Raw genomic sequence first — 21814 nt, 5'->3', positions numbered from 1 at the left:
TAGTGTTTTTTTTTATCGGGTGGCAACCCCACCTAGACACACGGATGTACGTACTAACAGTGCATAGGTATCTGTGTCCAGCAGAGACCGAAGCAACAAAAGACTAGAAAAAACAGAGCTCTGAAAGCCTATTAATGAAATTGTGTATCTTCATCTATTTATAACGTTTCAAAAACAGAAATAAAAATCACGATTGCGCAATCTCGTGAAATGTTTGAGAAATATGGAATAGTTTCAAGCACTGGGTAAGCCAACCAATCTGATCGTTTAACTTTCGAGTCCTGGTTCGTAGTAGTCTTTTTTGACGGTTATATTTGTTTGATTTTGTTAGTCCTGGTTCGTAATTAAAAAAAAAACTATTTTTTTCAACTGAAAGTAAGGAGCGTCATTAAAACTTCAAAGGAGAGAAATTATTCCGTATGTAAAAGGGGCTGTCCCCTTCTCAACTGCCCGGTCTTTACGCTAAAGTTTGCGTCTTTGTCACAGTTCTACTTTTGAACCATTAAAAAACTTGCTTCAATTGCTTTCAGTTATTTTTTGCTTCAATCAGGTAAATTAATATGATTCCCGGTCCAAAGTCTTTGAAACCGAGATTGTTTTCTGCTTAAGACAATATTGTACTGTACTCAGGCTCTGTTCAAGAGATTTTTAACTACAGATTGTAAAGATATCAGATGTATAGCTCATAAAGTAAGAAGGATTAATTTACCATTCAGAAAATGAAAAATTACCTTTTAAAACGAATACAGTACGTGGTTTTTAATGCATAGCCTCCCTCATGTAAATGATTTGGCCTTGTCTACAGCTGTACGAAAAGAATTATATGACGTTTCTTTTCAAATCGAATATTAGCCTCTTACCTCTACTACTACTACTACTAATAACTCACTGCAGCACCAAGCCGCCTGAGGCCAACACAGCTACGCACGCTCCTCCTCCAACCTAATCTATTTAAAGCCTCCCTCTTTACACCCTCCCAGGAAGTTCCCATTTCCTTTAAATCCTTATTTATGACATCCTCCCAACCCAGACAAGGACGACCTGCTTTCCGTGTAGCCCCAGACGGTTGGCCAAAAAGGACAATCTTCGGTAATCTGTCATCCTTCATCCGTAGAACGTGGCCTAGCCATCTCAACCTTTCTTTCATTATAGCCCCAGAAAGCGGGATTGAACCACACTTTTCGTACAACCTACTGTTTGAAATACGGTCAGTCAGCCGGGTACCCAGAACAATCCGTAGGCAATTTCTATGGAAAACATCTAGTAAATTTTCATCTGCTTTTCGGAGTGTCCATGCTTCAGAGCCATATTTGACCACTGTCATCACTGTAGCTTCCAATATTCTAATCTTGGTTTGTAGGCTTATCTTTCTATTCTTCCAAACTTTTTTTAACTGTGAAAAAACACCCTGAGCTTTAGCTATTCTACTTTTAACATCTTCACTGCTCCCACCATCTTTACTAATAATACTACCAAGGTAACTGAAGCTCCCAACCTGATCAATCTTTTCGTTACCTAAGGTCACCTGTTCATCTTCACTTATTCCTAACCTTAGTGACTTAGTCTTCTTAACATTAATTTTCAAGCCTATTTTAGCACCCTGAACTCGTAAAACCTCTAAAAATTCATTCATTTTGCTCACACTTTCATCTAATATGCTTAAATCATCAGCATAATCTAAGTCCAGGAGCGTTCTTCCTCCCCATTTGATTCCATGGTCTCCAATTGCAAGTTTACCCCTTTAAACTCAAGGAGCTCGATTGATAGTTTCAATATGTCCCTTCGTATTTCGTGTTTTGTCTGAAGATATTTAAGCGTTTCATTTTCCCCAAAAATACCCTTGTGTCCTTTTCCCACTTCTAAAATGAACTGGATTTGTTTTATATATAATCTTCTTCCTTGGCTACCTACAAAAAACTAATGGCTGTTAATCACTAAAAAAAAAAAAAAAAAAAAAAAAAAAATATGTAAACAAAACATGCGTGAAACACGCAAACAAACAGCATGTGTAAAACCAATGGAATGATTTTTAGTGTTCATATTTCATTTTTCCTAATTTTGTAAAGAGTTGGATTTTGAGCTCTTGATGTATCATTTTTTTTCTCGTATATTAGATACCACAATAGACTATTGATAATATTAGAAAAAAGATGTGGAACTCATTTTTTTCAGTTTTTCTGCTCTTTCCCAGTGTTTGTGTCTTGTAGTAGGCCTATAGCATATTTTGGATAGGCTAATCAATCGTTAGGTGGGAACATACGAATAAAAGTAGAGAAAAACGTGGGAGAATTTAGTCTGCTTTTCTTAGGAAATATAATCCGCTACGTAAGTTTGGATTACTTGACCAACTGCTTTAAAAATCTGCTAACACACGAAGTAAAGTTTGGTTGCAGAACGGGCAGAAAAAGATTAACAGTGATATCTTTCTTAACTGGTGTAGAAATAAATGCCAGGAAGACTAAAAAGTGAATTTTTCAATCTTGTTGATTGTGATGGAGAAATTATGCCACGGATAGCATATACAAGGGTAGTCTTCTCTCAACTCTGTTGTATATGGTGTTCTCCAGGCATTCCCAAAAGGTGAGACTGTGGATACTGAATAACAATGTACTGTCGGTGGTATTATACGGCTGTGAATAATTGATTTTATCTAGAACAGTGGAAAAGAGACTCGTATTTGATAATAAAATAACCTGCAGTTTTGAAAGAGTAAATATTACAGAAATTAGAGCAAGAAAAAACAGTCTTTCATAATCAAAGAGATTTGCATTGTAGATATTGAGAACACTTGGCTCGCATAGCACAGGCAGAAAGTCTGTCTTTCGAAGTTTGAAGCTGGACATCGTCTGGCTTTCAGAAAATTAGTTGGTAGTGGATGATACTATAATGTACCCCAGTAAAATATGCCACTGTTCCTGCTTAGTGTGCCTAAGGGTGTGGGAGGACCTAAGTCTAAGTATGTAATTAATATTGAAGGTTGAAAATGGATAACAAGTAAGAAATGGCTATTAAATCTGATCAATGTTGGATTAAGTAAGCAAGTAAGCATGGCCAACGTTTCCACAAAGTCTGGCCAACGCTCGGAACTGTAATTTGACGAAAGATAGAAGACCTTAGTGGCTAATATGTTAACCATGTATAAAACAGCTATGGCAAAGAATCTTATCTAGGCGCTGAGACTCCACTGGCTATAAAAGACGTACAGAAAAACAGAAAAAAGAGGAAGACTGACTGTGATAATTCAGTGGCAAACTTTTGCTTAATTATCATAAATAGGATTCATAAGTATGTGTGACAAACAAGAAAAAATGATATGATTAAATAATCGAGAAACGAGAGTAATATAAGCCAGTGGATAGAAAAGAACAAAATCAGATGTTCCGCTAAGGACTTCCTCCAAGCCGTCTTCAGTGCCTAAAAGAGAGAAAAGTGGGGGGTTCTTGCCGAAGTATTTGCTTTTGCTCCTTTCGTGTCTTTTCTGTCCACTCTCTGATATTACCTCGTTTTCTTGGTTATTTAATTATACTATTTTTTTCTTGTTTGACATGCGCCATGTATAGCCAGTGTGGTCTTAGAATGTGTTTGGGTTCATAAGTATATCCCCATTGTATCTATTTAAATCCAGGTCTTTGTATATAAATTTTTGTTTCAATTGCTTTCCTAAAAGATTGTGTAAACTAATTATTTTGGACACTAAGGTTGCTTTATTAAAAATGACTAAATAATCTTGGTATTCAAAAGCGTGGAGAGCTAATGCAAAATCAAATTCATCATTTTACTTTTAGGCTTAGATATTTAGATTTTTCAGATTTCTCAGCTTTTACTTTTGAATTCAGATGTTTATCAGAAAATTTTTCAGATGTCCTACCTTTTAGAACTATATTAAAATCGTTCGTAATTGATACTGTTTACAAGGAAACCCCAGGAGCTTCTTATTATCATTATTATTAATATTTCACCCTCATTATACCAAGTTAATAAAAGGGCTGTAATATAGAACAAAAAATATAAAAATGTAATTAGAAAACATAAATGGAACACAGGAATCGAGCAACAAATAAAAGAAAAAACAACAACAAAAGGAAACAAAATAGAAAACTCACAACTGAAATAGCCCGATTAACCGATAATCAGGAGAAATGAAGATGGAAGCCATGTTTGAGAGCTTTCTGTGTAGTAACTCTAGTTCCTCAGTAATATCAGGAACAAGAAATTTTATATAAGATTTATCTCTTTTATACGAAGGGAGAAAATATCATGATATCCGTATAGTTTATTGGATTGCCTAAGTACTGAAATTAGTAGGCTGCGAGCCTGACATTAAATGGCTTTCGGTCAAGAAATTAGTAAAACTGCTGCTACGATTCTAAATCTCGAATGAACACTAACCCGCGTATCAAAGACCCCCTTTTTTGGAACCCAAAATTATTATCTCTATTTAAAAGAGAAAAGAACCCAAGCCTTAACTTCTTTAGTTCTTGGCAAATAGCCAGTAGGTGAATCAGAACACAGTCACTAACCCTATACATTTGAGACACTTAAATGAATCCTTCCAAGTTTCCCCTCTCTTTCCAGAATTAATACCATAAGCTCTCTTAGACCCCTTCCATACCTCCCTGATTTAGAACATATCATAATTTGGAATTCCAAGTAATATAGTGATAAAACAGGCAGCGTTGAAATATGTGAAAGGATATTTCGCCAGTAATTTGGACGGAAATACTGCATATAGTAAAAACTAAAAGCAGAAACACTAAGCTATGTGTCCGGATTTCACATTTTGAACTAAAGTAAAGCTCTGGTAAAAATCATTAATACTTAACAACTCGTGGCGGGAGTGTGGTTTCGGATTTTTAGTTCATTGAAGCTTAGTGACACTTTTTTATTAATTATTAGTAAATGAATTTGGTTTATGACATACTTTCAGTTTCAAAACAAAAAAAAAACTACCTACAGGAATGTTGATCTTTTTCCAAATTATCTTACGCTTGGCAAACTTAAGGAATCTGTTAAGCCTGATTTGGCGGACTGCTAAAAATCATCAAGTTTATCAAGGATCTTGTAACTTAAGAATGAATAAAGTTTGTTAACACTGCAGTGTATATAAAAAGAGCGGTTGGGGTGGAGACTTTTAACTCTTCATCCTTGACATACTCTTAACAGCTTCATTTGGAGGTAGACAAGAGCTACTACTGATTTGCTAAAGATATAAATCGTATCTCAATTTTTGAAGTATTTTGAGATTTTTTGAGTTTTTTTGAATTCTCGAAATTTTTGAAGTTCCAATTTTTTGAAGCTGTAGAAATTTCTTTTTTTTAGAAAGTTTAAGTGGGCAAACAGTTTATTTTAAAATAAATAAAAAAGTAATTATGTTGTGCCATCCTCAGCGCATCAACTGTATCTCAGGAAACATTTGAAATAATGATTTTTATAAAACTCTACCCCTTACTGCAAAAGCGAGCCTTTTAATGTGCCATTTAGTAACACTTTTTTTAATTATATGCATAGACATAAAAGAAATAAATTGGGCTAATTTATTTGAGATCAGTTTACAATAAACTTCGATCCAAGGGCATATTACTGAAAAGATTTGCATATGCTATAGCTTAAGGACTACAAACAAGGTGTTGAATAGTGGTGGCAGAGGGAGGGCGTAACTGGTCTCCAAGACTTTAGAATTCCTTTTTTGTTATTTTCGTTAAAAGAGATAAAAAAGAAACCTTTCTTTCTAGATTTTGAAAATATATTTTTGTTTGTATCTTCATTTAAAATTGAAACTCCTTGCCTTCATCACTATATTTTCATAAACTGATCTCCCTGACAACTAGGCTTGACGGGTATTGGTTTATAAATAGTTTTTTTTTTCAAAAAATAGATAAAATGCTTTGAAATCCTGCATAACCCGGCAATTTTACCAGCTCATTATATCTAGTTAAATATAGCTAATTATTTTAGGTAAGAACACTCTGAAATTTGATGATGGAGACAAAGTTGCTCTGGTTACATCCATATGATTCGTTTCAAACAGTGACACAGGAAATAATCTGTTTACATCCGTCTGTAATTTTCTAACGCCTATTTAACTTGATTTTTAAATCCCAAGAATAAACGCTTTTATATTTTTGGGGGTTATTTATATTTATTATTATTATTTATATTGACTATTTATATAATTTCTTTATTATTTATTAGTATATATTTTTTATTACTTATACTTTATCGTTATATATTCTTTATTATACATACTATTTCTTTCTCATTTATATTATTTTCTTTATGTATATCTATATAAGTATATTAATAATATACTTATACTATTATATTTATACTTATTATTTGAATTATTTATTTTTATTTTATTCTTTACATTTTCAAGGCTCAAAATTCATCACTCGGCCGGGGTCCCATATAAAAAATGCAATATTAAAAGCATGGGGGACTCTCCAATGCTGAGCCCATGATAAAAATCTTCACGTAAGGGCAAGTGCAACCTTTGACACTTACATAAACTATTTTACACTAGGCTAATGTAAAAATTCATAAAACCGTCATGTTTACTGCCTAAAATCATCACAGTCATCATTAGCATACTATTCAAAATTTAAAATGTGGAACAGATTCTAGATCTGGTCAAGCGTAAAAGGCTTTCTAGAAAAAGTTTATTGACTAATTTTCAAAAATTGTTAACTCATCTATAAGCTTTATTTTGTCACTACTACTATCTTTTGACTATTGACCTTTACACAACGTAACATAAACGGATGTAATATAAAATTCTAGACAAATGTGTAATTTGCTATGGGGCCAGTGAGCGCAACTGCACTCCCAGACCTAGGCTCCCCCTCCCCCCTTCCGACCTCAGTTTGCCTCCGAGCTGAAATTTATTTTCTTCAAAAATCTTGCTAAAAATCAAGTACGTTTGCATAATTCAAGCATCCAGAGAAACGCGTCAGTTTTCTTTACTATATATTTACCTTTATGGTACTATGTGGCTCGTTTTTCAGTTTCACGTCATTTTGACTTGATTTGTGAAAATTTGGTCCAACTTTGCCCCCCCCCTAGAATTTTGACATAATTACGCCACTGATTCTAAGCAGTACTAGAGTGTGAACAGCATTGCCTAGATTATTAACAAAATTTGCTCCATATGATTCCATAAGGTGACATAATTCTCAAGCTATGGTAGTGTAAAAGGTTTCACGGCGAAGAGCAAAAGAGCCATCAATTTTTCACTCAAATCCCTGTATTTTATGTAAGTGACCTTCGTTCAGGGTCTTTCCAGGAACGAATACACGGAAATCACAATCCCTCCTCCCTCGCTTGATGTAGTTTACTTTCGTGTACTTTTCAGTTACACTAAGTTAATATTGAAAATAGTGCTGAGACATGCGTAATTCGTCGCCATTTGGTAATTTAAATTGCCATTCTATTGCATCCGTTCAAATTTTTACTACCATAATTTAGTTTTCCATTAAATAACCACTCTTCCTCCAGTACTGCTTCTATTGCTTACGTTACTACAACTGCATGTGGTGACCTAGTGTTATATCCATAATCATTGAGGCTGAAAGAAAAACAAGGTCATTAAAATTTTACCACCCCACTTCCTGTTTCCGCCTCTTCAATCCTTAGTTGCTTCTTTATCTTAATAGCATTGTCTTCTTTATATGAGAAACGCAAAATTTTGTTAATTTAGAGGCCCCACAAAGTCTGAACGATCAAACGAATGGTTCACCCGTACACAACAAGTTGTCTTCAGCGTTAAAAGAAAAAAAAAAAACAAGAGAGAAATACAATTTAAAAAAACCTAAAAATAAAAGAATATAAATCTCTATATATATATATATATATATATATATATATATATATATATATATATATATATATATATATATAACATATAAAGTAAAAAGCCGTAAAAAAAATAATGTTATCAGTTACTTTTTTAGGTTCATGTAGGTAGCTCACAATTTATATATGTTAATGTTAATTTTATACATATATTAGTTTGGCTACTTTATTTTTGCGTTTCACTATATTCTTTTAGTTTTATATTCTAGTTGTTGTTTTCTCTCTCTCATTTTTCTTTTAGCACTAAGACGCCTTGTTTTATACGGGCGAAATATTCGCCTTATTGTCTCTTCTTTCCCGTTTCTCTTCTCCAGATTTATAACTTTTCTTTGTCACGATAGGCCAGTTCGGCTTTAGATCTTTTAAATGAAGAACTGAGTGGAAAAAAACTATTAAGCTACTAGAGCAGCAGATAAGCCTGGAAATGATAAACCTAGATAATCTGAAAATGATCTAGGCTTCTATTTATACAGTATGCTGAGAATAATAGGATCAAATGAATGACCTGTAAACGCATAGCAGACTCTTGTCCCTAAATAGTATTTATTTATTATTTATTATATTCACTATATTCATTATAGCCTATATTATTTATATACTTATTATACATAATTATAATGTTTACATATTATATTTAATTATATACTTTACATAATTATTATTTTGTATTACTAAATATTATTTATTATGGTTATTAAATCATGTAATAATTTGAAAGCTAAATAAGAGAAATTGTTAAGCCTCTATAGTAAACCTTTCAGGAGCCATCTCGCCAAGTCCACTTATTACATTTCTCAAGGTTTCAGTGTCCAACGGTGATAAGCATATTTTATGAAAATGACATCTAATATTTTAAAACGATCGAAAATCTTTTATGCTATAAAAGGCTTCAGAGAGAACAAGAAACTCCAAAGAGAATAAAAATAACCCAGAAGATGAGCGAGATGAATTATTTTGATTTTTGTTATTATTTAATTTTAATCTGATTATCGTATTACTATTTATTTGATTAGTAGATTTTATTATTTTGATATTGAATTTTATTAGCCTTAATAATTTGATTCTACTCTAAATTATTTCGATTTCCTGTTTCTTTTTTTACGATTTTAAACGGTTTTTCTTATTATATTCTTTAAATTACATTCCTACTGTTTCGTATTCATTGTTAACTTGCCAATTCATCGCTTGTTATATATATATATATATATATATATATATATATATATATATATATATATATATATATACATATATAAAATTTGACTTGCTATCTAATAAATCTCTAGAATCTTTTGTGTTGGAAGGTGTTAATTTACTTTATGTTTTATTTTCCATTTTTTATTCATGTCTAATTGATATATATATATATATATATATATTTCATTTGTATTTTTTTTTTTATTAGAGAATATTCCTGACCTCTTGATTGACCTTCTGGATCATGAATTTTTTGACGGAAGATTGGCAAAAGATGGAGTTCCTGTTGATATTGCACTTGATGTGAGTCTTAATAATACCTTTATAAAAAATGTTATCTTTTTCATGTTTAATCTGACAAGCAATGTATGTAGTTATCTAGTTGTATTTAGTCTGAATTTCTTAATATCTACTAAACAAATTTGCAACAGGTTGAATGACAAAATTCCAAGGTCAACCAAGTTCAGTGTCTTACCTCAATAATGCTGTATAGCATAGTGAGCCACAACTGTCAGTTTTAGCCTTCGAGCTGGGTACTTTTAACATACGATTTGTATTGTTAGCCGCGAGAATTATGTGAACACTATTCTAAATATGAGTTCAGTGAACCTATTACTAGGTTCTTGGAACAGACTCGTACAAACCAGTTATAATCGGGAAAACACCCGCTGCTGTCCATTTATGTTGTCCATTTATGTAAACAAAATACATTAATTTACATTAATATCTAATGTGTGTTCCAACAGAGTTGCCATTTACACGAATTTCAAATAAAAAGATTGTATTAAGACCTATTGAGGTACAAGAGAGGTTGAAGAACCAAGAAATACAGATATGGTGGGCAAGTCTGGATCGTTCAGGGTCGTTAAAATTGTATAGACAGATAAAGGGTAGTTGGGGGGGAGGAGGTATTTTGGAAGGCTGGGTTAAGTAGAGAGGATTTGAAGGCTTATTTGGATTGGAGGGGAAATGGATTTTTGATTGGGGAGAAAAGAAAGTATCAAGGGAGAAAAGGGGAGAAGGTAGAATCTATTGCTGTGTGGATATATGTGTATGTCCTATGTCCTATGTGTGGATCTCAGGATGAAAGTTTAATACATTTTTTGTGTGAATGTGTCAAATTGAATGATCGGAGGCGAAAGATGAATGGTAAAGAAAAATTGAATGAGTTATGGATGGTAGATAGAATGAAAGAGACAAATTTCCTGAGTATTAAAAGGATAGCAAGATTTGTAAGGATTGCAGCGGCACATCGGGAGCGTTTTCTTTAAATAGTATTAATTTAATTTAGTTAATTTGTTGTTTGTTTTTTGTTAAGTAAATTTCCTATGGCCCACGGGCTTTTTCTGGAATAAATTATTATTATTATATTATTATTAAGACCTTTATATTTTTTTCAAAGTTTACAATTTTTACAACCTTTGTATTTTTTTCACAATTTACTACAATTTTTGCAACCTTTTCATTTTTTCAGAAGCTTTTTACAATGTTCGAATTTACAGTGTACCAAAATATGATGAAAATATAATACTTTAGTATGAAAATTATGGAAACTAAAACTAAGAATTATGGAAAGCAGGCCGCCCAGAATGCATTATATTAAATAGCTATCCAATCTATATATTGAATATTTTAATTAAAATATACCTGCATGGTAGTTTATCTCACTCAGGCTAAGCTGACTATCTCTGAGTACATTAAGAGAAATAAATTTTAAACAGATCAAGAACAACAGTGTGGTTAGGATAATACATAAGTACCAAATATTTTTCATTGAAGGAGGAGTAAGAGTGAAATTAAAGAATCCTTTTAGAGTTCCCTTTCCCTTTAAAATTTATAAAAATCTATAATAATTAATAAAAATCCCTTCTAAATTTCCCCTTTAAATAACAGAAGAAACTCATAAGAGTTACACAATTAATAATGGCATTCTGAACAATACTTTTTTTTAAGTATTTTCACTTTAAAAAAATCAAAAAACGACAAAATCCAATCCCTACATTTGAAAAATATTTTTTGCATCTTTATTAAAAAACCTAAGTGAAGAATAGTGTAGTTTAGGAAGGAGAGGGGATACCTCGACCGATTTTTGTCTCTTATATTAAAAATCGAGAAGTGATGGAGTCATCAAGCCCCAGTCTTCTGTTTTATAGATTATGAGCAAGCGTTTGATTCAGCTGAAAGAAGAGCTTTAACGAAGGTCCCATCCTTGTACGGTATACCAAAAACAAAAAAAAAATGGTTGTGCTATGTACCAGACGACGTTACTATGGTTAATGTAGGAAATGAGGTTAGTCGCTGGTTTCGTATTAGATCAGGAGCTAAGCAGGGTTGCGGTTTATCCCCATTTAAACGGATCTATTTAATTAACTTTGTCTGAAGGACCACAGAAAAGGTAATAGGAGGCCATGGAATCTGCTGGGGAAGTAAAATTCTCCATGAATTAGATTGTACTGATGGCTTAAGCATCTTAGATGGCTAGGACATGTTCTGCGGATGAGGGTTGACAGATTCCCAAAGATTGTCCTTTCTGGCTAATCGTCTAGGGCCAAACAAAAAACAGATCGTCCCCGAACGGGGTGTTCGGATACCTTAAGGAAAGATTTAAGGAAAATGGGAACTTCTTAGGAGAATGTAAAGAGGGAGACATTGAATAGACTGGGACGGAGGGGACCGTATGCAGCTGGGTTGTCCAAGGTGGGTTGGTGCTACGGTGAGTTGTTAGTAGTAGTAGTAGTTCTATTTTTTTTTTACCAGCTCGCAAATAACTATGAGAAAACCATTATTTTGTTCAACAGTTTCTCGAGAGAACTTGCCCTGTACTCACCTAATCTATCTATGTTATACAGAACAATTTTTTGAATACCTTGCCTTTTTCTGGCAAAAAGACTGTTTTCAGATCTTAACACCCTTTCATTTGGAAGTGTTTCATCTAATATAGTTGCTTTATTTTATGCTGGCTTTCTAGAAACTTTTTTTTAACACATTCACAGTATTCAGAATAGAACTAGCCAGACAGGCTTAGCACGTGTAAAAACATCTGCCACCACGTAGATAGTGCTAAGTTGAATCTATTTCTTCTTAGAATTGTACGTTAGATCATTTTCTGTTGAATCTTAATCTCCGTTCTGCATTTTTTTTGAATAGTTTGCTTATGGTGATAGTGATGATTTTAGACCATGAATATGATGATTTTATGACAGAATTTTACGTTACACCAGTCTCTGTCACGTTGCAAAAGAGTCAATAGCCAAAAAGTGAATAGCAGCAACAAAATGGGATTTATGGGTGAGCACATTTTTGGATTTGAGCAATCACATCTGTCCACCTCTATCTGAGGCTCATTCTCTTATCGTTCGTGAGGTTGATAAGGCGAACACGAAAGCACAAGTTTCCCTCCAATCATCTACAGGCTTAAATATCCAAAGCCAAGTATTGTTATTGGATTTATATTCATTTAAAATTAGAGATTAATTCTATCAAAGCCTGGTCTTGATTTTTAAAATGAACCATTTACAAACATATAAAATAAAAACTAGCACCAAAAACGACTTTAATTTACCTTACATCGTAAGTTATACTTTCTGAGAAAAAGCAGAAGATACAAAGAGAGAAAAAAAGAATGTAGAAACCGTCCAGAAATACTCGATGGGGATTCTAGCCTCTCTTGTGCCTCTACAAAATTTTATTCACGCCCACCCCCTTGTCTCCTACAAATTTTCAGGTCAAATGTTAACAAAATTTTCATTCTTTAACAATGTCATTTTACATCCGGTAATTATTTAATAGTTTAATTTTTAATTATTTTTAATTTATCATTGAATTATTTAATTATTATAAGTTTTTATGAATTAATTATTTTAATTAGTATTATTTTTCAATTTACTTTATTCATTAATGAATATTATATAATTATTTTCATTCCTTAACTGCGCTCTCTACTTTATTTTAATAAAAAGGAAATTTCAAAAATTAAAAAATGATCATAACCGTTACATGATTTGTTTGAAATTTTGCACCTCTAAATTTTCTACACCCGGGGCAAGTGCCCCCTTTGTTCCTCCCCTAAACCGCTACTGGAAATGCTTCGACTTGTATCGAAAACACAAACAGGTCCTTTTACGCTAGGATAATTTAAACCATCATAATCATTATTTAAAATCATCACTATCATTATAAGCAAAGTGTTCACAGAAAAAAAAAATGCAGAATGGAGACTAAAATTTAAGCTCTGATCAAGTGTTAAAGGTTTCCTAAGAAAATTTTTCAGAATTCATTAACTGCTCACCTAGGAATCCCATTTTGTTGCTGCTGTTGATTTTTGGCTGTTGACCTTTCCGGAACGTAACATAAACTGATGTGGCGTAAGATTCTAAGAAGAAATGGAGTCTAAGGCGTTACGGGCAAAATTTGCTCCGTAAAATTACATAACGTAACATAAAGTCTTAAGCTATAGCTTGTATGAAAGATTTTATGCTGTTGCGTGAACGGACCATTATAGCTAATAAACATATGGCTAAATACTGGTCCTAAGGTTAGAGCCTTCTCTAAAATCATCCGTCTGCTGCATCAACCGCCTGTTAATGATCTCAGGACTTATAAATTCAGACAAATTAAGCAGATTTTGTCAGCAAATCATTCTAAAAACCATTTTGTTCTTCCATTAAAACTTCATCTGTAGCACTCCTAGTCTAATTTGTATCATATTGCTACAGAAAATGGGCTTTTTACTAAGAAAAAGACAATAGACTAGATTAATCATCTTGCTTAAAAGGTCAGGGGTTTTTCTTTCATATCTACTGAAGCAAAATTGGATTAAGGATTCAATAAATTTAATCGAAGAAACTCTCTTCTAAATTATATGTGTTTATGTGTCTCGTATAGTGTTTATATGTGTTTATGTGTGATAATATAGTGTTCACATAGGTTTATATGTGTCTACTGTTTACATATGGGGATTTTTCATCTTTTCAGGCCAGCAATGACTTCACATTTCGATCAGCTGCGTTTCAAACTGCCTCATTGTATTCAAGAACAGCCCCTGTGTATTTTTTCAGTTATGAATATCCCGCTGATGTTACACTGTCAAAAGTTTTAAATGTGTTTGGTATCTACGAATCCTATGTTGGAGGAAGAGGTATGCCATTTTCAGTTCGTTCATATTTCTATTTTGTTTTATATTTCTCTATGCTCATGTTGAAACAAAATTACTGTGAAAAGAAGCACAATTCTAAAATTCTAAAAAAATTTTAGTTGTAACTCATGATAGAACTTTGTTTTTCTCATGTGACTAAACAAGATGAACTATGTGCCTTAAATACAGGCATATGTTATATAATATTTAGAGCAGCCCTCCGAAATCTTTACGAAATTGTCTATATTTTCTTGCACTTTCCATGTAATTCACCAGTTTTTTGGCGCTCTCTTCAAAGTTTTACCCCCTAGACTGAAAAGTATTTCCCCTTCGAAACAAAATCTAGCGTATGTGCCATTTGTACTAGTAATTTTTTCACGCTCTATAGGAAACGTTTTATCACTACAGTTTTAAAATAGAGTACGCAGTTTAGGATCACCATTAATTAAAATTGCTTTATTTTTTAGTCTTATTTGGATTTAGTCCTCCTAATATCTCTAACTAGTTTCTAGCACCCAATTAAAATTTATTGATGGTTTCAAGCAGCTATAGTATTTCTAGAGACTACGCAGACAATTTTTTATAATTAAAATTGGTAAAATTTACAACATCGTTAAAAATTCAACATTTTCATGTCAGCAATATTACCATCTAAGTTTTAATTATTTCAAAATAGATGTCACTACAAAGCTCAATACTACACTACAAAAAACAGCATTCTGGTGACAAAAATAACACTGAAATAGAAGTACCAGTGAGAGCTTCTTTTGCCTGTATACTTTGCATTATAATTAGGGGAAAAGTTGCACTAGCAAGGAGCAAGAGAATCTTGGCCCTATCATAAAAATTGCTTCTCGTCTTTTAAGGATTTCCCTCTTTCTGGGAAACTTACAAATTGCAGGTTACTCATCTTTTTTATCTCATTCCAGGCTATTTTTTTTATCAGCAGTTTTTTGGCACGCGAGCCCTAGACCTAGTTTCTTAGGGAGGGATTCGGGGATCGCGAGCCCGAGACCTAGTTTTTCAGGGAGGGATTGGGGGATGAAGGAAACGCTTTTATGCATCTTCTTCAAGTAAAATCTCCTTTGTATTTTTCTACTATATTTTAATTCTTAGAGAGGAATGGGGACAGTCCTCTCCCCCCTAAAGCATCTCCATAATTATCATACAAAATGAATTTAAGGAAATGTTGATACTGACGAGGTATTAGCAAAATTAGAATTTACACAATATCTTGAAGAGGTTACCCCTCTCCCTTTCTCTTTTATCCCTCCCTTCCCCTTTTTTCAAGTTAGAGAGAAGTGGGAACTTCTTCCCGAAGCTATCTCCCTGATTGTCAAACTAAAAAATGTAGTTAGGAAAAACACTAACAGTGAAGAGTTATTAACAAATATAGAATTTTCTCAATCTTCTGATGTGCCCTCTTTCCCTCCCTCCCTGTCCCTCTCTATCCTTTGCAATCTCTTTTAGAAATTAATATCTCTCTCTCTCTCTCTCTCTTTTTTCATACCAAAAAGTATGCCAAGGGAAAATATTGATACTACCGAGTTAACAACAAAATTAGAATTCGCCTAATCTTCTGAAGAACTACGTTTTTTTCTGACGAAAATACAAATTACCGACACAATGAACAACTTTGAATAGGCTCGAATAGTTTTACAGCATATGTTTGTACAGCTGTTATTAGAATGTTACTTATTAAAAAAAAATTATGATTTCAGCCAAAGTGGAACATGGTGACGATCTACCAATGCTGTTCCCAATTCGAGGTGGGCCCCAGGAAATACGACTTGTTTCAGAGAATGACGCACAAATCCGTGAGCTAGTTTCAGAACTCTGGACAAATTTCGCCAAGACTAAGTATGCAATAGTTTTAAATTTTAAATTCAATGGAAGGATCTCTGATGTATTTTAAATTTGAAAAAAAAGAAAATGAAACTTTAAAGTAAGCTTCTGCATTAAAAAAATGCTCTGGGTCGCTGCTTAAGCGAGGCTTAAGCCTCGAGAATATCCTTGTTTTCTTAATATTTCCATGACATTTTTAAAAATTTATTATTTATCTATTGCTTTTTATTAATATCTCTTATTTATCTAAGTCAATGATGCCACCATTTTGTTCAAACCTTCTAATATGATTGGTCTGAAGAGTACTCATTTGAGCATGATGGTAAGACGCTGACTTTTCGGACAGACTTTAGTCTGACCAGCATTCAGAATTCATTTGATCTCAACAGTATTTATTTGGTCAGAAAAGCAGTCATTTGATGACGGTGATAAGGCACTGATTTTTGGACGGACTTTGGTCTGAACAGCATTCAGGATTCATTTGATCTCTACAGCATTTATTTGGCCAGAAAAGCAGTCATTTTATATTGACGGTAAGACACTGACTTTTTGGACAGACCTTGGTCCGAACATTATTCAGAATTCATTTGATCTCAACAGCATTTATTTGGTCAGAAAAGCAGTCATTTGATGATAGCGGTAAGACACTGACTTTTTGGATGGACTGATCTGAACAGTATTCACAATTCATTTGATCCTAGCAGCATTTATTTGGTCAGAAAAGCAGTCATTTGATAATGGTGATAAGGCACTGATTTTTTGGACGGACTTTGGTTTGATCAGCATTCAGAATTAATTTGATCTCAACAACATTTATTGGGTCAGAAAAGCAGTCATTTGATGGTGGCGGTAAAGACACTGACTTTTTGGACGGGCTTTAGTCTGAACAGCATTCAGAATTCATTTGATTTCAACAGCATTTATTTGGTCAGAAAAGCAGTCATTTGTGGTAGCAGTAAGACACTGACTGTTTGGACGAACTGATCTGAACAGTATTCAGAACTCATTTGATCTCAATGGCATTTATTTGGTCAGAAAAGCAGTCATTTGATGGTGGCGGTAAGACACTGACTTTTCAGGCGAAGATTTGAACTTTTCAGCTTGCTCTTAACTTTCACATATTGATGAAAAATGCCAAGTTCAAGACTTTAATCCACTTGTACAAAGAGGATTTAAACTTCAGACAAAAGATTTGGGGACTAATGTCTATTTTGAAGCCTTGTCACCATACCGAGTAGTGTCTGGCGATTTTGCCTCCATAGAAGGCTTAAAGGAAAATAGGATAATTGGAATAATTATCAGCGTTGCAATGCAATGGTTGCTTCAACTTATTTCTTAACTGATAACTAATCAGCCTTTTCTATTCTCGAGAATTGCTTTGAGTCAAAATATAGTCTGTGCAAAGTAGGCCTATGTTTTCTTGGAAGGATCGGCGTGTTGAGAAGGTTAGCTGAATTTGAACAGACAGCCTTACTGGGAACGGGATTCTACTTTCTTTACCCTTTCCTTTAAAGCTTCCTTTAACACGCTAGAGCGTGTCGGTTAGCAGTGTACATCGAAACAGTTTTTATCAAAACGCTGAGTATAAGTCGAACTTGCTTTTCCAAAAATATGTTAGACTTTTTAACTGATGAATAACCCGAGAAGCTTAGTGAATTGTTTTAAGGGTAATATCTTCTAATTGCTTCTTGAAAGTAAACATTTATGTATTCGACATCATTTAATGTCCTAATGCCTTAGCAAGGGAGCGGAAGGCCTCTTGAGGGGTGAGGGAGGACAACCTTTCTTAAAAAAAAAAAAAAAAAAATCAAATCAAATCTTTGCACGAATCGTAGTAGTTAAGTATCGCACGTCCCACCAAGATCAACTGCGCTCAGATCTCCTGGTAAGGCTCGAAATGCATAGGCTTGCATTAAAATACCACCGAAGTGTTTCATCGATGATGGACATCGCCATTGATAGTCAGTGTCAAGTGGTTCTGTCGAAAGGTTCATCTTGTTTAGAAGACTCAAATCTACGGAGGACATAAAACTTGTCCTGGGTGCAGAAATTTTTATGGCGCAAAATTTATTATAAATAATCTAATGGTTATAATCATTTTGTATTTTTTAAATTAAATTTCAATTAAAATAAGGTGGACGTAGTTAATAAATGATCATAATTAATAAACTGTTAATTGATTAATAAAATAATACATAATAAAATAAGAAATAAACAATAATCAAATAATGATAACAAAATAAATAAGGGATAGTGAAATAATACATTAAAAATAATCAAATATAAATTTTTAATAAATTGAAAATAATTTTGTTAATAAGTGGAAAATTTTGTTAAAACTTTGAATGAACATTTTGTGGGAGACAGGAGGGAGGGTGCTAATCAAGATTTTTCCCCGGGCGCAAGATATGTCAAAACTGGTTTTTAGCGGTTGAGGATCCAAGGTAGCTAATGACATCGTATAAGCTAATCCAAACCCTTTAATGATATGCCAGTTTTAGATGATATGCCATAAATGTTATCTTCCCCTTAAAGATATTGAAGATCCTAATGATTTAGTTTTCATGTTTTAGGTCTAATAGCGCAATTCTATCCCAGAGTTAATCTTATCAGAAGGAGTAAAAATCTGAATAGACTGGTATGGCAGAGGAGCACGCGTAGCTGAGTTGGCCTCAGGTGGCTTAAATTGGTGCCTTGATAAGTTATTAGTAGTAGTACTTGTAGTTTGCAGTAAATCCAACCTTCATCGTTTGAGGATAAACGTTAAACTTGCGTTGGGGTTTTGACAAATATATGCCCAAACATGTCAATTTGCTTTTATTTCCTATTACGTTAATACCCATTGAAATCATCAGAAAATGGATGTGAACTTGACCAGGAATCATATAATCGTGTGTGCCAATCTCCTTCCCTCTGTGCCGTCGCTAGAGCCCCTGAAACACAAAAAAATTGATAAGTAACTTTTGAAACAGACCCGACTAAATTTATCCAAGTTTTGATTCCAAAGTTAGATATCCAAGATATCCAAATTTGATTTTGAAATTAAATTTATCCAAGTTTCATATTTGCAAAACCAGGAATGGAATATGACAACAGAAAATACCCGTATTAGTTATTTTTACTTGGAATTGATCTTTCATTTCTCTTCGTTTAGACTAAGTCTGAATAAGGGTGCTATAATTGTTTCTCTCCCCTCTTATTGCAGAAATTTTTTTTCTGAAATTAATATTAAAGCTTTATTCAACTTGTATTGTCTGAATTTATAAAAATTATATTCTACTGATTATAGCACCGCATATAATCAGAAAAATAATATAGAAAATGTAATTTTTTGACTGAGTAGGTTGTTTACCATTTGACATCAGTTGTATGACAAATTTGTTATTTTTGCAGAAATCCGACCCCAGAAGGTGCAGAGAGTGAACTATCTTGGCTACCTTTCTCTGAAAAAAATCCACGGTATATGAAAATTAGTGAGCCACCGACTAAAGCCACTTTGATTGAAAGCTATAGACCAAGAGAGATGCGTTTCTTATTAGAAGTTATGCCAAAACTAATATTAGCATCAAAGGTAACTACGTTTATACAACTATACGGTTTACGGTAAAGTGGTCTATCGAACAACATATACTTTCATCAAATGTTTTTACGATGACTTTGAAATATTTTGTTAAAAATGAAGACATAGAAACTGTTTGATGTCAAACTCAGTTTTGATTTTAAGTGAATTTAATAAATGAAAACCTTCCAGAAAGCGTTTGTTTAAAGAAAAAAACGATATTTTCTTTTTGAAAATTGAACTTGACCTATATACCTTATCGCTAAATTCAAAATTTAGACATCACTCAGGAAAACTAAGGGAATGATTGAAATTAGGTTTAATTTCAAGGTTCTATTGCTATAGGAATTTTGAATACAAAATCCAGAAAAAGAGAAATCGAACATAAAATTTTTCATTTCAATAGAAAGACACAATATTTTTTGTTAATAAATTTAACATATCCTATATATTATAAGGATGGATTCAAAATTATCGTTTAAAATTCAGAGCCAGATTATCAAAAAAGTAAATTTAATCATACTTTCTTCATAAGAATTGTTTTTCATGGCTTTGGAGAAACAACAACGAAGACATGAGGCAAAAAATTATTTCTGAAAGTTCTTTGACCTCTTATAGTATCATCCATAAAAGGTTTCTATTGAAATGGAAACCTTGTAAACAAAAACTTTTTAGTTCAAGAAAAGATAAACCGAATTTTTTATTTGTAAAAATTTAATGGGGCCCATTATCTTAACGGTAGATTCAAAACTAACATTAAACTTCAGAGTTAGAAATCTCAAAGAATCAATTCAACGGTATATTTTTATTTTTATCACATTTATAATTCAAGGTTATCTTTTGAAAAATGGTGTTGGAGAAATAAGACTGAAATTTATTTCAGAAAACAAAATTAAAAGAAAGAAAAATGTAACTGATAATTTTGATTGCGAGAGAAATACTATATATTCTTTCCGAAAACTTAGATAAGACATTTGTTTCAAGACTGACGTTTATACTTCCAAGTCCGAAAATCCCAACTGTAAATCTAAGCGTTTTTTTTTATTAAATTGACGAAAAAGAATTTCACTAGAAAATGAGGGATAGATAAGCCCTAAAAATTCTTATTAAAAAAAGTGCCTATCAGTAGGGATTTACAAAGAAAGGTGGCGAAAACGCAAAAAAAAGAAAGACTTGACTCGAGTCCAGGTACACACAGATCTAAGCTACCCTGCTTAGAGAGGTCAACTAGGGTGAGGATGGGTGATTACACTCTTCTCTTAGATTTTTTTGTCGCCCCTAAACTTTGAAAATATCTCTTTTTCGGGGGGGGGGGGGGGGTAATTTTTTTGTAATTCATTGAAAATATGAAAAAAAAAAGAAACTAACCCCCCCCCCCCTAGATTTTAAAAATATGTTGTTCCCGCCCCAATTTTTGGAATTGACGCAACTGAAAACGTGTACTCTGAGGATGGATAAAAGAACATGTAATACAAAATTGAAACAAAGGCTGGTAGAAATTACTAAACCAAGAAGAGTGTAGTACTTTTAGATATTCACAATCATTTCCAATTGTTTATTGTTTGTGTTTGTTTACTTTTAAAAAGACAAGTTAGTTATTTTGAAAAAAATTATTGGTCTAATTGTTGTAGGAACGGAACCATCCAAATGCAGCAATAATTAAGATGTATGGGGGTATATGTAAATAGAGAAGGTTCCTAAAACCCTTTTGAAAATAAATATTTATTGTTCTCGAATTTCTGATTTCCATGTTCAAAGGTAATTCGATCAATGAACTCATCGTTTCAAGAGCTTGAAATTCGTCTAATATTAAGATCTTCTAATATCAACAAAAATTCTAATATCTAATATCACTTAGGGTAATTCAGAATAAAGATGTGGCTCAGACATAATGTCCCACAGTTCAGCATTGACCCTTCATATACAGTTAAATTTGGAGTAATTCAGTTACTCATTACTCAGGTTACTCTGTGCTCAAGCTGCTCAGAGTAACTAAGAGTTGAAATGTACTGTAGCCGTAATTTAGTCATTGTTTTCTTAAGCCCTCATAAATATTGAGATATCCATTAACTCAGTTACTCTTTACTCAATTTGCCTAGTACTGAAGCTAATCAAGGTAACCAAGAGTTAAAATGTCTTTTAATTGTAATTTTGGTCAGTCTATAATTGAGCCTTTAGAAATAATCGAGTTTTCAGTAAACTCAGTTAATCATTGTCATTACTAATGT

At 32.9% G+C, this 21814-nt stretch overlaps 2 protein-coding genes across 2 annotated transcripts in view; one reads left to right on the top strand and one right to left on the bottom strand.

The window, feature by feature from the left end:
- The window catches only part of LOC136027403 (uncharacterized), a 65588-nt gene that overhangs the window by 37012 nt on the left and 6762 nt on the right, over positions 1-21814 (top strand). The window contains exons 9-12 of the mRNA XM_065704633.1: positions 9257-9351; positions 14023-14185; positions 15904-16042; positions 19421-19598. Of these exons, the coding sequence (XP_065560705.1) occupies positions 9257-9351; positions 14023-14185; positions 15904-16042; positions 19421-19598 (575 nt within the window). The remainder of the gene's footprint in view (positions 1-9256; positions 9352-14022; positions 14186-15903; positions 16043-19420; positions 19599-21814) is intronic.
- The window catches only part of LOC136027405 (uncharacterized), a 53969-nt gene continuing 50976 nt past the window's right edge, over positions 18822-21814 (bottom strand). Inside the window, exon 4 of the mRNA XM_065704644.1 lies at positions 18822-18960. Coding sequence (XP_065560716.1) covers positions 18860-18960 — 101 coding nt within the window. The 3' untranslated portion in view covers positions 18822-18859. The remainder of the gene's footprint in view (positions 18961-21814) is intronic.

This window comes from Artemia franciscana, chromosome 5, assembly GCF_032884065.1.
Source record: "Artemia franciscana chromosome 5, ASM3288406v1, whole genome shotgun sequence".
Classification (NCBI taxonomy): Eukaryota; Metazoa; Arthropoda; class Branchiopoda; order Anostraca; family Artemiidae; genus Artemia; species Artemia franciscana.
This window is presented reverse-complemented; position numbering and strand designations above follow the sequence as displayed.